We start from the raw sequence: 17,286 nt of genomic DNA, 5'->3' as shown, positions 1-17,286 counted from the left end.
TTGAAAGAAAATTAATTAGAAGAAATATTTTAATATCATTATTCGCCCTTTCTCTATAATAGAAGTGTCAACCAAATTCACGATCAACAATGACAGATCAAAACACACACGTGATTGGTGCCAGTGAGAGCTTTATATGTACTGCACATGAGCAAGTCAACTTAGCCTTTTATGGATATAAAATAAACTTGTTGAATTAGACCTACTTTCTGATTTAGCTAAACTTTTTCCAGCCCAGTGAAACACCCTAACTTCTCTTCCAGGTAATTGTCAGCAACACAGCAGTAAATATCAACATGAAGCAGGTTATTATTGTAAATCATGCAGGGAGAACAAAGGTTAAAATATTTAACTGCAGCAGTGTTGGACTGCGCAGTGAGAAAACCTGAAGTAATTTTCACGGTCCACCATTTCTTACTTCTTTCCAGTTGGGTCAGGTTTCTAAGCTTTCTAAATTTCTGTTTTCCAGCTAATGAAAAGAAAATAGGATTCCACTAAGTCTTCTATCTACCTACTCCAGGACTTCTGTGTGGATCAAATGAGATGAGGCATGAGAAAATGCTTCACAGACATTTGGTTAAAGTGTAAAATGTTTCTACCTATATTCCTGGGCTGAAGAAACTCCAAGGAGGCTAGTCACTAGGGAGAGGAAGCTAGGCATTGCTACATGACGTCATTACCCAGAGCCCAGAGTGACTGTTTCTGGGCTTGGCTGGGCTGTGGGCTGCATTTTGCACCATGGGGTCTAGGAAGCATTGGCTGAGATTTAGTAGGGTGTTGCTCTAGGGTGGTGGCCAGGCCTGTGTCCCACTTGGGAAAAGTGGAGTGCTGGTTTGTTGGTGCTAGGTTCGAGGTGCCAGCCAGTGCACTTCATGGCAGCTTCTGTATTGAGCATCTGCCCCCTGATGGTCAGTGCTCATCATAGCAACCAGATGGATGGTAGGAGGGACACTTAGCATATTAGCCTTTTATATATATATATATAGATTCACCAACCCAGAGCCCATACCCAAAACCACTTTCTTTTTCTGGCTCATACACTCCAGGGGGCAATATTCCTCTGCCTTCATCATTCCAGATCCAGGTACCAGACAACTAGAGATAACCCTGTACATCAGAGTCCATGGAATTATTCAAACTAGCCAATCCTAAATCTGGTCACCCTGCTTGCTTTGCCAATGGAGACCACAATAAAGGCTCCGATTCTTGCTTCCCTCTCCCCTCTCCTGTTTCCTGCCCAACCCTGGTGCTTCCTCGTGTAGTCCTGTGTGGCATATCATCCCCCCACTCTTCTTGAGAACGGATAGTGGGAATCTTATCAAATGGTAGTCATCTTCTGATCTGTCAGCCTCACCACACCTGAATAATAATAAAACCCATATTTTAGAACCATTCTATTTATATAAACTAAAATGAAGATTTAAAAAATGGTATCTGTGTCACACTGACCCCCAGAGTTCAGAAATTCATATGGAGTGAACTTCCTTTTCACGGGAATAGGGTTATTTGCATATACTCAATAATTGTTTTCCTTTTTACCAGAGTAACTGGAATGAATGTGATATGCAACCACCTCTTGCCTGAATATCACAGCATTGAGAATGATGCTTAATAAGCCTTTTTTCTTTTTATCCTACCTGAGGATATGTTTGTTGATTTTAGAGAGGAGCTAATGTGGCTTTTACTTCTGGAGCCTATGCCTGCAAAATTCTCCTAAGATAACTGGCTTACAATCTAGCTTAGAGCTCAGTGGAGTTTACACGCCAGGAACTGAAGGTTATTTAGGGGACTTCAAGAGAAGAATTCACTCAGATGTAGAGGTACTGCAGGTGAAATATGGTGGAGTTTCTTGAACTTGGTTTCCTTTGCCTTGGGATAGCAAATAATAGGGGCAGTAGTGCAATCTGAGATTCCTTATGAAAACTTACAGAGAGAGAAGTTAATTTTGTAATTTTCAATACTAAATGCCTCTAAATTTTACAAAGCATACTTAAGAAGACTTGCATGGTAAATTAACACTCTTTGCTATGTCTATGCAAATAATCAGGTCAAACCTAATGAGATTACCCTTATTTTGTAATCAAGAATATCTTATTATGATCACAAGGGAGAAGGTAGGGGACAGTGGGAGAATGTAAGGAAAAATTATAAATGACTGAAATTTAGTGGCTGTCCTGGCTAGTTCATCCATCTGGATAATCTCTGCTTTTGTTTGTCTATAACGAGGCTATTTTGCAAGGTTATAGAGATAGAAGTAAACCTGTAAGTAATGATAGCAATGCAAATAATTTCTCTACACAGAAATGCAAATCGTGTCCAAGAAAGTAAGTGATTATCACCCTTACGGATATGGCAAGTTTTGCCAATTTTTAATCCGTTTTTAAATTTATTTTAGCATTTATTGTGAGACAACAATTACATAATACTTTGTATCTCTTTTTAAAAATATGCTTGTATTAATTTTTAGAGAGAGAAAGGAAGGGAGAGGGAGAGCAAGAGAAAGACATCGATTGGCTACCTCCTTGCATGCCCCCTACTGGGGATGGAGCCCACAACACAGGCATGTGCCCTGACAGAGGAATCAGACCAGTGGTGCATGGGCTGCTGCTCAACCACCTGAGCCACACCAGCCAGGGCCTTTGCATTTCGTTTGAACTGGTTGTAACATCATATTGATTTCCTCTTTAACTAATGATTTAAATAAAATCTATGGCATGTCTCTATGTGATATCTGTATGAGTCTTCATTATATCCTTTTTTTAAATGTAACTTTTCACCACTGAATAAAGATATGCTTACATTTTATTTTTAAAAATGATACAATCACATATATACCTCCCTTAGCAGTTCTGAGTGATTCAACAGATTATACTGACTACTGAGGGCTGGATATCCAAAGATAGAGAAGGATTGAGTCATTGACCTCAGAGAGCTTATGTCCTAATAGAGCTAACGTTCACTCACAGGACACTTATCTAGCATTAGTGACCAACATTACAAAGCTTTAGGCAGAGGAAAAATATACTTACAAAATCCTTTCTATGTAATCCTTTCTAAATAAGTAATTACTGCTTAGCAACACAATATATCACTAAATGAAAAAAAAAATCTAGAGGGAAATCACAGGTTTTATATAAAAATTATAGTGTAACATGAGATAGGTAATTTCTAGACACACAATTGGTAGATCTGGGTACCTTTGTTAGAGATACTGTGCTTTTATAGAAAATATATCCTGCTCAAGTTATTCCAAATCTGATTAAGCACATGTAATTCCTCTCAGCCTTAGTTTTTTAGTTGTACAAGATAATAATACCAATTTCATAGGATTGTAGTAAAACATGGTACATGCCTGGAACACAGTAAATGCTCAAATAAGTGTTAGTTGATTTTATTAATATTGTTTACATAAATTCAATACTCAACATATTTTAATTATCTTTCCCCAAAGAAAACAGGAAGAATTAGTCATGTTTCAAATTTTCCCCAGAGATAGAGCACTTAAAATATATTATCATAGTTCTTCGTAGTTCTTTTAGTCATTGGGGGGACAAGGAGAGGGGGCGATCTCATGGTGAAGAAATAGATGTTAGGACTGAACTGGAAATTTTACCTGAAGTCCAGGTTTCTGATGTTGTATTATAAATGATATATTATACATGCACAGCTCTCTCCTGAAATCTTCCTGTATAGCCAACAAATTGGAAATGCCCCATTGGTACCTTATTGCAAGAGATGGCTGTGCAATTTCTATGAGGCCAGACTATAGGATGACATAAGGGGCACTTCTAAAACAGATGGCTGGTCACCAAAGGCCAACAATGTCACAGGTGATTCTTAGCAGGAGATTCAAAGACAAAGCTTCCCTATAATCAGACTCTGGAGGAAACACTGGATACCTACATCCTTCCCACCACCGTGCCCTCCTAATCAAACATGTGCTGGGTGCATTCAGTAACAGGCAAGGTCTCAAGTTTACTTAGGTAAATGGTATGTCACACTCAACTCTTTCTGCAACTCAACTCAGCTTAAGATAATCACAACTTGTTTCATGAATTCAGAAAGTATTTCATCTCACTGCAAAATTAACTAACAAAATAAGAAGTCATAATACCAAGGAGGAAATAAGATAAAAATCACAGGCCAGGCCGAAACTGGTTTGGCTCAGTGGATAGAGCGTCGGCCTGCAGACTGAAGGGTCCCAGGTTCGATTCCGGTCAAGGGCATGTACCTTGGTTGCGGGCATATCCCCAGTAGGGGGTGTGCAAGAGGCAGCTGATCGATGACTCTCTCTCACTGATGTTTCTAACTCTCTATCCCTCTCCCTTACTCTCTGTAAAAAATCAAAAAAATATATATTTTTAAAAATCATAGGCCAAATAAGAAAACTACAAGTTCAAAGGAACTGCCAAGCCAAAATTGTTCTAACAGGAAGGTCACCTACCTAATGCCCATTTACTAACAGGACTAAATTTAAAGTCATAATTAACCTATTACACTTAGAGCCTCACACATTATTTTGAAGGTTAACAGCTAAGGGTTAGCAAAAAGCAAAGTTAACCTTAATGGAGCATCTATGTCCCCAAAACTGTGTTAGGTACATTACAAGTAAAATCTCAATGTTGAAACCATTAGCCTCCTAGTAAGATTAATGTAGATTATATTTGTATAATCCCTTTTGAACGCATCATAAATTATTTGAGGATTTTTTAAAACATTCTTTGCTATATCCCTCTACAACTAGAAAAATCTAATTTTCTAGATAGAGATATTAGGACTAAACTGGAAACACACACACACACACATACACACATACACACACACACACACACACACACACACACACACACGTATATATAAAATGTAAATTTATTACCCAAATCAAGTTGAAAAGATGCTTCATTCATTCATTTAAATACTTATTGACCTTAAAGAACCAGACACCACATGAACACACAAACAGGCACATACACACTTGTGGCTGCTAAACTGCAACCTAAGGAGAACAGGTCCAGGTAAACATGGGAGTTTTGATTTCTTGAGAAGAATCTCCAAGTTTGGGACAAGAAATACATGCCCTAGAAAAAAAAAAGACAGTAAGATATCCTCCTCTACCCTTCCCCCCAAAGAGGAAGGCAGCTTCTAAGTCAATGTCACAGTCCAGTATTTAAGAATATAAATTTGAATGGGCACCTAATTATTAGCCTGCCCAGAAGACTCCACTATTAACCAAGGAGAGCACTCATATGGTTAAGGCTGGTGATATTCACAATAACAAGTCATGCTGATCACCTCTTGCCCAAGAATGAGCTCAAAACCATTTGCCAGAAGTGTGCCCTCACTGGAGAAGTGCCCATTCTGGCAGAGGCCTGAGGAGTAGACACACTACCTGACTTTCTCCATGGCTCCTCCCGTTCTCGGCTTTGAAGATGGACTTGGGCTTCCTGGACTTGAAGTTGCCCATGCTGGGTCGCAGCACGCCGTCCACCAGCACAGTCTGCTCTACATGCTGTGGCTCCCGGGAGGGCGCAGGCTCCTCTAGGAGAGCCCCGGTGTCTGGATAATTTTCTTTATTGTCTTCATCTCTAAAACAGGAAAGACCCAATTCAGGAAGTGCCGCAAAAAAAATAATAATAAATTGCTGCAGGAAAGAGGTGCTGGCCATACTCATTGCTGCCCTATTGATATGGACCTAGCAACATTTTGTGTCCACCTAGCCAGTTTCACAGGAATAAAGTGTTTTTCACTCTTTGGATTACTCCACATTCTCTTCTAATCCATGTTAATGAATACATACTTTTTATTTTATTTTTTAAAATATATTTTGAGTTTTTACAGAGAGGAAGAGAGAGAGGGATAAAGAGTTAGAAACATCAATGAGAATGCAACATCAATCAGCTGCCTCTTGCAACACACTACTGGGGATGTACCCACAACCAAGGTACATGCCCTTGACCGGAATCGAACCCGGGACCTTTCAGTCCACAGTCTGACACTCTATCCACTGAGCCAAATCGGTTTATGCAATGAATACATACTTTTTAATTTTGTACTATCATGACTTCTTTAAATCTATCGCTTCAAGATGCTTTCATGCATATAATATTTTTCTCTTGTAATAATATTATATTCAGGTTAGATAATATCACCCCAATTTTACAGATAAAGACTCTAAAACTCAGAGATTAAATAAAGTGCCATAAAACAAATTAGCCCTAACCAGTTTGGCTCAGTGGATAGAGCGTTGGCCTGTGGACTAAAGGGTCCCAGGTTTGATTCCGGTCAAGGGTATGTACCTTGGTTGCAGGCACATTCCCAGTAGGCGGTGTGCAGAAGGCAGCTGATCGATGTTTCTCTCTCATTGATGTTTCTAACTCTCTATCCCTCTCCCTTCCTCTCTGTAAAAATCAATAAAATGTTTAAAATATTTTTTCAAACAAATCATTTTTTCCCATTAGAAATTATGTAAATTGAATTAATTCATTCCAGACCCTCAAATGATTCCATTTTAACTTTTCTTATACACTGTTTAATCTATCAACAAACACTTCTTAAATTTATCAAACTACTCCCTACCAGCCTTAAAGGAATCACTTTCAGCACTCATTCCAGGGGTGTCTTTCAGAAAGTCATTATGTGGCTTCTGCTGTCATTGGCTAACTTTTTTTCATTTATCAGAATCAGAAACAGTTTACCTATTCCTTCAATTGCTCGTGATTGTTTCTTTCACAACATTAGCACTCTTGATGGCCTCTTTATGTTTTAAAATTGTGCTAATTGTCCATTTCACTAGCAACAAAAGCAAAGAAACAAAAATATTCACAGCACAATTTCCAGAGATGTTAGCAGTAAAGTGACTCATACTGGTGCATTCTCTCTTTTGTCTGTGGCCTGAGAGATGGTTTTTGTCATGCTGATCTATCAGCATGAAAGGGTTGTAAATTGGAAAACCAAAGCTTGTTCAACAATTGAGAATTTTTTCCATGAACAACTTTGTGGAGAACCAAATTGTTTCAGATTGGAGACGTTAAAGAACCCAGGTTTGACTTTAGCTGGAAAGAAAAATTAATGCCAGTGAGACTAGTTAATATTTTCCCCTGAGATCATTTATAAGTAAAAAAAAAAAAAAAAAAAAATTTAAGTCACTAATGGGTTTGGAAACCAGTATTGAAACAAGATTTGGAACTACACTGGTTCACTTGAAATGCATTTTTCTCTGAGAGGGCAAATACGTGACCCTAACATATGCCATTTTGGCATGCTGATTATTTCAAACTGAAGACAATCAAGGCCCAACAGACTCCAAAAGAGCTTTTTACATTCCCCTTAACTGCCTACACGAATTTATATCGAGGGACTGTACCAGGAGTGAGCTAATACCAAAGGTAATTTTTTCTATCAGAAAGACTTATCTGCATGGCCTAGCACATATCTGTACTAAAGATCTTCTCATCTTCTTGGGAATCTTCTTCCTCCCCATTGAGGCCCCTGAAACCTATCCTCTTCTCCTAAGCTGAGCTTAGTATATAAACTTCAATTACCTAACTGCCAAAGAACCTCATATCTTTGGGATTCCCATATGCACAAAATTTATTTTTTTCTCCCGTTAATGTCATGCCAATTTAATTATTAGACCAGCCAAAGACCCTAGAAGGGAAGAAGTGAAACGTGTTTCTCCCCGACATCTCACTAGAAACAAATAATAATCATCCCTGAAAGGGCATGAGAGGGCAGGGCAGAACTCCTGATCCTCCATTTTGTGTAACTGGACCCTAACCATCACCCAACCAATCAGGGTCAGCCAAAGCAATGACATCACCACCCCTTTAAACCCCCTTGATCTGTTGAAGCTTGCGCTCTTCCGCCAAGCCAATGTCGGTGTAAGTGGGACAGAGCCCATGCTAGCATGGAACAGGCTTTCTGCTATTGCATCGGACTCGGCTCCCTGGTGGTCCTTGGGGATCATGAAATCCCCACACTCTACACTCCTAGATGGCAAACAAAAGGAAGTACAGCTGCCTTTATGGTAACTTAAATGTTCCTCATTCAAGGAGGATTCTGAAAAACTCAAGAATAAGAAAAAAATTACTTTTCAGATCTAAATTGACTCTTTTAATAAATTCCTTCCTAAAATAATACCAGAACTTTATTTTTATATTGTATTTTCAAGGTACCCAAAATTTATTAATTTCATTTTCCCTCTTGATTTGAAAACTAAAGAAGGTGGGTAAAGGGAGCAAAGAGCATTTTTCTTTCCTTACACAAGTATAAAGCCTATATACAAAATTCATCTTCAGAAATATATTTAGTTTTTGGTTTTTGTTTTTGTTGTATTAATCCTCACAGCCCAGTATATTTTTTTCCCATTGAAACAGAAGAAGGAAGGGGGTAAAAGAGGAGAGAGAGAAAGTGAAAGAGAAGAAAGAAGGGGGTAAAAGAGGAGAGAGAGAAACATTGATGTGAGAGAGACATAGCGATTAGTTGCCTCCTACATGCACCCCTATTGGGATCAAACCTGCAACCCAAGGTATGTGCCCTGGACCGGGAATGGAACCTGCTATCCTTTGGTTCTTGGGCCAATGCTCTAACCACGGAGAAACACTGGCCAGGTTTAGAAATATATTTCTAACCTATTACTAGTTCCTCACACACACACACCCCAAACAAACAAACAAACAACAACAACAAAAAACAACCAGAAAAATACAGGTTATGTAATTTATGCCACTACTTAATGGAATCACTCATAACTTAGAATGATCATGATGTTCTAAAAAGAACAAGAGTCTTAAGAATCTCCCTACCACCCCGCTACTTATTAGATGAAGCCTGTGCCACCCCACTTCACTTCCCTGACCCTCATCCCTAAGAATGTCCCTCTATTCTAGAGATAATATAGTCTCTGTAAAATGCCTACCATAAAAGCTGGCTCAAGGCCATAACCCAATAAATGGGAGCTATTGTTATAAGATTTATAAGTGATTATTTGCAAAGAAAAAACTGAGGCTTCTTCATTGTCTTCCCATACCTCCAGGATAAATTCCAAACCCCTTAGCAAGAGACACAAAACCTTTGAAGTTAGGCCTTTGTTTATATCTGGAGCTTCATTTCTTATCACTCCTGGCCTCCTCACTCCCCACCCAGTTCTAATGATTCCTGCCAACCTGAAGTGTTTGTTGTTCCTTTAACTTGAACAATTTTTCTCTAGACTCTGTTGGTTTTCTGATAATTTGCTCCCCCTGCTTGATGTCATCATCTTTTTCTTGGCTTTAGAGCCCACAAAAAAGATAATAATAATAATAATAATAATAATATGCCATGTGCCATTTATAATTTTCTTCAGGAATCCCAGAAACCTCTCTGGGCTACTTGGTCTTTCTAAGTGAATCCTGTTTACCTCTGTTAAAATAGGACTTAAAGTGGCATCTCTATTTTCTTGCTTATCTCCTTCAATGGACTGGAGCAGGGATTGATTTGTCTTTCACTATCCTGTACCTTGAATGGTTTCTGGGACACAAAACAGGCCTTCAACCAATGTATGTTATCCAAGTGGACTTCACAGTCTGAAAGACTAAGTCCACATTCTGCCTCGTAGTGACTATGCTATCATGGATGAGCTTTATTTCTCTAAGCCTCAGTTTCTCCATCTACAATATGAAAAGAAAAAAAAACCAAAAAACCAGCTTTCTTTCAGCTGTTTCAGATTACATAATAAAATGTACGTATGTGAAAGTGCTTAAACCATTTTCATGGTTTTGCCGTTAGACCATGAACACCTTGATAACCAACACTATAACTCAGATACCCAATGAACCTTTGGTGAAAAAAATCTACTTAAGGTCTATGATGGGAACATTGAGATGAGTGAATCAATGTTGAATTCCACAATCATTGATTGAGAATTCCCCATATAAAAGGCACGGTCTTGGATGGGAGGGGAATTCAAAAGTGGATATGATAAAACTTCCTTCAAAAACTAATAATCTATTAGAAGAAGGAAGGCACAAGAACAAATTATTAGAATTCAAAGAAGAGACTACAGACACCAGGCCCAGATGGTTTCCGTCCTTCCTAATTAAGAACTAAGCAATGGTGGGTCATATCTGAGACTGGAGCAATCAGTCTGTCTTCATGTAGAGAGACTGAGTCTTCCTTACACCCGAGAGAAGACACAAACCACATCAGATCCAACTGTCTGCTGCAGTAGAAGCAGCAATAGCAATATTGCAGTAGAAACTAATATCTTAAGATTAGCATGGTAAACTAAAAAAATAGAATAATCCTCAGCACTCTCTTCCAAACAGTTCAGATTCCCAACATATCTCAGGGAATGATACAAATTATGTCATTTCATGTGAGTTTAAAAGCTCAGAACCAGAGGGAAGCTCTTACCCCCACTCCCAACCCCTCCACTGGTCTGCTTCACCTAAGCTAACAAGATCTTAGCAAGGACTTAAGGGTTCATAGCTCTTGAGAGGATACTGACATTAAGACTGATGGCTCTAAAGAGACTCCACTACATGCTTTTTTGCCTTTCCTCTGACTAAGACAGTCCCAAAATACATCTACAATCCCTTCCTTTTTATAAAGCTTCTGTAGTAACCTTGTGGAAAAGTCTTGGCTATTCCGTATTGAAAAACCTACAGTGTTCCACACTGCCCGAGGGAATCTGGAGTAGACCCATTCTCTGTCACTAGTGTAGGAGGGAGGCTTTGTTCCAGTTCTCAGCCATTCCCACCCCACCTCAACTCCATCACACGCCAGCCTGAAATGCTTTTTTCCATTGTCAACTCCTACTCATCCTTCACTGCCCAAGTCTCACTAACTTTGAACCTTCATTCACATGCCACATTCCTACTTTAACCTTAATAAGTAAATGTGTACTCTTCATTATGAGATTTTGGTAACCAACTATATCTTGTCTCATATTGCTGTTTAGTTCTTTTGATACCTCCGAGATCTCTTTAATTCTAGGAGAAGAAATAACCATAATTTCTCAGTGCTGACAGTACTACCCCAGAGTGGACCCTCAATGAGTACTTGAATCCAGTCATTGACATTGGCCCCGTAGCTATTCTGATCCCTGAAATAACGTAGCAAGCATGTGTTGAGCATTTATTGACTTCCAGGTACTACATTAGGCATTGGACCTGTGCTTCTCAAACTCTTTAGAATTCAGGACTGACCAGTTTATTTTCTACTTCCAAACCACTGTGGATAGATACTTTTGTAAAAATGTCACAGAAATGTCAAATTCCTATAAGCATTATTAAATGCTTATCTCCCTACTCTTCTTGTGTCAGACAAGTTATAACAAGTTACAAACAATTTGGAACCCACACTTTGAGTAGCACTACTTCTAAAGGACACAAAGTTGAAAAAGACCTGGGCCCTATTTGAGAGATTCATTATGTAATGCGGAGGCAAAAATATACCTACGCACATAAATGTAACTATGATATGGTATTTATACTATATAAAATCATTTAAAATTTTTTAAGATTTTTTACCAGCAATGGTTTATAATTTTACCCTTAGAAAAATTGCTAAAGTGTCATCCTCTTTCCTTATTATCCCTTTTAAATTATGGTTTTGTTCAGAATTAAACAAAGGCCACCTACAGACTAGACTCTACCCTCTCTACCTGCTAAAATACTTTGCTCTTACTGGCAGTTAAAAAAAAAGTTAGTTGATTTAATAAAATGTTCTTAATTAAATGAACTAAATGTCCCTGCTTTCTCTTGTTTTTGACTGTCAATAATCCACTCTGTCCATCTCATAGAAAACAACAGTTAAATTCCTAAGTATTGCCATGTTCTTCTCCATCATCTAAGCTCTGTAATGCAAATAAAAATGTTTCCCAATTAAAATTACCTAGCTAAGTAGAAAAATCAATGAAGAACAGAAATCTAGTATTGTTGCTTCCAAATAATTAGGGTTCAACCAGAGGTTCAACCCTAGAGCTCAACAATATCTATTGTTTGGGGATTTGGCAAGAATTTATTAATCCTCTCCCACCCCCACTTCATTAGATGTGTTAACCTTTCTTTTCAGAGTACAATTAGTTAAAAATGGAAATTCAGCACCAGCACACACAAAGTTGCAGTTGCTTTCTGAGGTATGAGGCCAGACCTAATTAGCTGATCCCATTCTAAGGCCTACTGAACCACTTCAGTTGCCACTCAAGGAAACACAATTCCTTGCTCACAGCAATGCAACAGATCTCCCTACTGGCTTATATGACATACACATACACAAACTTTTGTAGTTCAGTTGGGTTTTCATTTGCTTTGATGAAAACTGTCAAGTTCTACTTAATATCTCCTTTCTGATTATTCTACTGATTCCTTGTCCAGCAGCCACTGCAATGTACAATACTAACCCAATTATAAAACTGGGTTCTATGGTGGGAACTCATATCCAGATATCCCTCTCCTGGAATAAAGTCAATTCTGACCAAGTGCCTAACTGGTCTTGGGCCTGACACTCTCTTTTACATTAGAGCCCAATACAGGAATTTAAAGATCAATCTCTTTAATGATCTCCTTCTTCAATATTCACAATAGGTATCTTCTTGTATAATGTTTTTAAAACTGTAAGTTGAGAATTAGAGGGTCTTAAAATTACATAGCAGCTACCAGCAGCTTGCTGTTATTGTTAGAGAAACAGAATAGAAAATGCCACTATAGTAAGAGTTAAGTGTTTTTTCAAGAAATTTGTTTAAATAAATATTGTATATATGTGGGTGCTGGATTGCAATATAAGATGTTTTTCCTACTGTTGTTTGTAGTAAAAAATAAAATAAAATAAAATAAAAGTGAGCAACACTTCTATTAAATGACTTCCTTTGAGGCATCAACTAAATGTTAAGTCCCAGAGTTCTTGATTTGTGGTTGCCTAGACAATACATGGACAATCTGCCCTTTCCATTACTTCTTTGTGAAATGCCCAGAGTTGTTATCTTTTTCTCTGTTCAAACTTTTACTCCCTTTTTCAACCTCAAACAAGAAAAAGCATATAGTTCTTCGCAGCTCACTTTCTCTTTTACATTATCTCAATGAAGCCTGACAATGCTGTGCCATAAAAATTACCTTCACACAAGAGGCTAAGGAATTGCCCAGGGTTCCAGTGTGGACAGTCACTTGCTCCACCCCTCTGAGTCCACCAAATCCTCCCTTCAGTCTACATTCCCAGAGACTCACAAGAGAGGGAAAACAACTTGTTACTTAGAAAATGGTGGTGAAAGAAGTGCCCCTACAAGCTCTCTTGTTTGACTTGTGGTAAATAAGAAGAAAGGCCTCAGGTTGTCTATTAGATAAAATGTAGTCTAGTCATGCCAGGAAGGAGACTGTCACTCATCTTGAAGTACCCTGTACCTGAAGGCAAAGTTGCAGAGGTACAGCCTGAAATCCTGTGGGATTTCTCAGTGTGTCCCAAGCACCACTTGCATTAGCACCACCTGGAGGGCCTGGTTGAAAGAGCAGGCTCTGGTCTCACTCCTACCCCAACCACACATCACCCTCAGATCAACTCTCTGAGGGTGGGCCCAGGAATGTGTATTTTTAAAACCAGATTGCCCTTCCCTCTCCCTAACTAGTATCCTTCTAAAAAGTTTAACAAAGACCTTACGGTTTACAACCCCAGACAGACCAGCTCTGAGCTGACTCCAACACAATCACTCATGCTACGTTTCCACTTTGAGATAAATCCTGGGAAGTTGGATTTTTCCCAAGCCCCAACCCCTTTCCAGTTGATATGGATGATTAGTTGGTTTAGAAAAGCACTGTTTCAGATGATAACTAACTCATTGATAACTAAGTCAGAATTCAATGCTGGCCAAGCTTCATTTCAAACAACAGGTCCGCCAGGACAACCTAGGAAATGACCATGGAAAAAATAACCGATGAAAGAGCACTGCAGATACCAAGGGAAGGCCAAGGCCACACTGATCTTGGAGGACTGGGTAGAAGAAGAAAGTGATTGGTCCACAGCTGCACAGACAGAGCCAGGTCTGGGGAAAACTGAGAAGAGAATAAAATCTGTCTTGAGTCCCTCCCAATTCCCCTTCCCTTTGACTCTTATACTCCCCCACCCCAAACTGGTCTAGTAGGTTAGACTATCTGATAACATAATTTATATTCAAGTAATAACGACAACTTGAAACTACCTCCCAGGGGCACAGACTTCTTAATTTCCATTTTAATAAGTGTCACCACCAGAGGCCTTAAACCAAAAGAAATCATCTGTAGTTGGAATTTCAGGCTCTAAAAAAAAAAAAAACACACATGAGTGTGGATAGGAAGAAGTAGGAGTGGGCTGGGGACAGAAGGAAGAGGAATTTGTCTTGTATCCAAAACAACATATAAGAAAGGCAAGCACTTCTTCTATGGATGCCAAGACCATACCCCCACATTTACTGGGCACCTGCTATGTCTGTCTCAGGACAGTGCCTCCTGGCCCTGCTGGCTTTGGGGTCTTGCCCAAAGAACCAAGAAAAGTGGTTTGTACTACTGAGGGGAGGAGAAAACATTATATTAAACAACCACTAGCTTTAAATGACCCTAGTCCATGCTGTGTTGTACCTATGAAGCTTTTGGTAGGTTTTAAATATGCTCCTTAGATTTTTAGATCAGCCAGATGGCATTCTAATTGTCACTCGGGGCTTTTTAAAAATAAACCACTATTTTTTTTCTGAAAACAACATAATCTTATGCAATCAGAATTCCTTGGGGAGTGGCCAAAGACAAGGTACCAGTCTTTCCCCAGCATTTACCTATAAAACCTTTACACACACACACACACACACACACACACACACACACAAAGTGTCCATGTGACATTTGGAGCTCAGTGTCTCCATTTTGAAGCTGTTAGGCCTGTGGCTGACTCTGGGGATATGGCCACATAAGGCTTAGGAGAATCAGGCCCAGAAAGCACCTGGTGTTTGTACACAGCAGAGGGAGGAGAGCAGTACCTGTGCACCTGAACCAGGAAGTCTCCACCTCAGCACTGGCCAGCAGACTTTGGCAGGCATCTTCCCCCACTTCCGGGCTTTTAGAAAGTGCAAAGTTGCACATGATTACCAAACAATCTCATTAACAAGTTATAAGTTACAATGAGCATATTATATTGCATCTTCTAAATAAAGCCAACCCTGAGGGGGTGGGGGAGTGGGGTTGTTTTTAAAAATAACTCCACTTGCCGGCACTGGTTTGGCTCAGTGGATAGAGCGTCGGCCTGCGGACTGAAGGGTCCCGGGTTCAGTTCCGGTCAAGGGCATGTACCTTGGTTGCTGGTTGCGGGCACATCCCCAGTGGGGGGTGTGCAAGAGGCAGCTGGTCGATGATTCTCTCTCATCGACGTTTCTAACTCTCTATCCCTCTCTCTTCCTCTCTGTGGAAAATCAATAAAATATATTTAAAAAATATATAAAAAAAAATAACTCCACTTAAGTGAGTCCAAAGCACAACACTAAGAGAGTAGCAACTCCAGAGAGACAAAAGAATGAGGGAAATAAGAGGGCCTCGGAAGTCCTGTTGAATCTTACCTTCCATCTCCGAGTTATGACAGTAGTAAGACTTGATACTCACAAAATATCTATTCCCACATTTATTTGCCTGTTAGGGAACTTCAGCAAACAGCTCCCAAATTACTGGGCTTTCTCTATTAAACTTGCAGCATTTTCTTATTGTAGTTGAGTATAACACCTTATACACCCTTTTTCCTAAAAAGCTGTGACAGTGACTCCCACAGAAAAGTCCCAGAAGTAAATATCATGAGTTAGCCTAGATAAAAATTGTTAAAGTATAAATATTCTCACATATAGGTATATATGTAAATTACAAATAAATTATGGTGTTAGCATAATATGCTCTCAATTCTTAACTTATATGTAAATATTAGGCAAACATATTCAGGAAGAGATGACAAAAATTTACATCATGAACTATAAATATTTAATTTAAAAAAATACTGTGTGTGCTGGCCTTGAGTAAAATATTACACTTCTTCATTCCATGTTTAAATGGTTTTAGCCCTCCCAGTGAACACTCTAACCATAGGACCGAATGACTCTTTCCTCCTTATAGCCAGATCTTTGAGGTCAGAAGACAAAAATGACAAAGAGCCTGCGAGAAAAGTTTACTGGGTCTTAAGAATCTGTAGACAAGAGAGGTTAGGATAAGTTTAGCCTGTTTATCACATGCTGGAATTCAACTCAAGTCATTTTACATCCGTCTTCTCTTGCTGTAAATATATACAGTGCATTCCATGAAAACTGACACCAATGTTGGCAAAATACAACAGACCTTCCTCTATGACATGTCAAATAGATTTTTTTTTTTTTTAATCTGAGCTCCAAGAATACATCTCTTGGTGCATTGAGCTCCAGCAAGCATCAGCTTGTTTTAATCTCTCTCCCGCAGCTGCTAAAAGGCTGATTTCAACCTGTGTAAGATCTCTGCGCCCCATAGGTCCGCAAGTCTCCTGGTCCTTTCCAGCCCCAGATGATAGGAAAGAACGTATCTGAGACGAAGAGCGGCTGGGGACAGTGTAGACTAGAGGGTACCTTCATGATAGTTGCTTCTTTCAGAGAAAGGCATGCAAGTCTTGTTTTTAGGAAAGAATCACTTACTCTGTCACGGCGGAGCCGCTGAAGGAATTATCCTGAAGGCTGAAACAGAAACAAGAAAACATCAGCCAAGTCCAGCGGGGGAGCCGCCTCCCTGGTCGCTCTCCGGGAGTTAGAGCGCACACACAAACATGGCATTGCAAGGCAAATCTCAGGGCTCGCCCGGCACGCCAGCTCTACCTTGGGCTGCTGTCTGCACATGCTCGCAACGACACCCCCAGCAGGGGCCCAGCCTCGCTGCGAACCACAAAGCCCGGCAGCCCCCGAGGCTGCGGGCACCGCGCTGGGCGGGGCGGGCGCGGTGGATGGAGCGGGACTCCGGAGCCGGGTTCCCCCCGCAGGGAGCACCTGGAGAGGGACAGCGCGACCCCCAACCTCTCCCGGCCCCGCGCCGCGTTGCATCCAAGCCTCCCGGTGCCAGCCACCCCCGGAGCTGGCAATCGGAAAGCCCAACTGTTTCTGCCTGGTGCCCAGACCCGCGGGGGGGACTTGCTTTCTGGCACACGGCTCTTACCAGTTTCACAGAGCTACCCCCTCCGGAGATGGAAGCTCGCAGAGATTCATCCATCCTTCAGAAAAAGCCGGGAGGGGACGAGGAGGGGGAGGGGACCCGGAGGAGGAGGAGGGGAGATGGCTGCTGTTTCTGTTTTACTAGG

At 40.1% G+C, this 17,286-nt stretch overlaps 1 protein-coding gene across 4 annotated transcripts in view; it reads right to left on the bottom strand.

Moving 5' to 3' along the window:
- FAM13C (family with sequence similarity 13 member C) overlaps positions 1-17,016 on the bottom strand; it is a 114,900-nt gene extending 97,884 nt beyond the window's left edge. For 2 of the 4 annotated variants that reach the window (XM_036438418.2, XM_036438419.2), the window contains exons 1-2: positions 16,634-16,803; positions 5,390-5,585 (exon numbers count right to left, since the gene is read on the bottom strand). In XM_036438418.2, the coding sequence (XP_036294311.1) occupies positions 5,390-5,585; positions 16,634-16,695 (258 nt within the window). In that variant the 5' untranslated portion in view covers positions 16,696-16,803. The other 2 variants (XM_045581857.1, XM_045581856.1) reach the window with 2 other exon arrangements.
- Positions 17,017-17,286: the final 270 nt, after the last annotated feature.

Source organism: Pipistrellus kuhlii, unplaced genomic scaffold (genome assembly GCF_014108245.1).
Source record: "Pipistrellus kuhlii isolate mPipKuh1 unplaced genomic scaffold, mPipKuh1.p scaffold_m20_p_15, whole genome shotgun sequence".
Taxonomy (NCBI): Eukaryota; Metazoa; Chordata; class Mammalia; order Chiroptera; family Vespertilionidae; genus Pipistrellus; species Pipistrellus kuhlii.
Note: the sequence above shows the minus strand (reverse complement) of the source record. Positions and strands in the feature narration are given on the sequence as shown.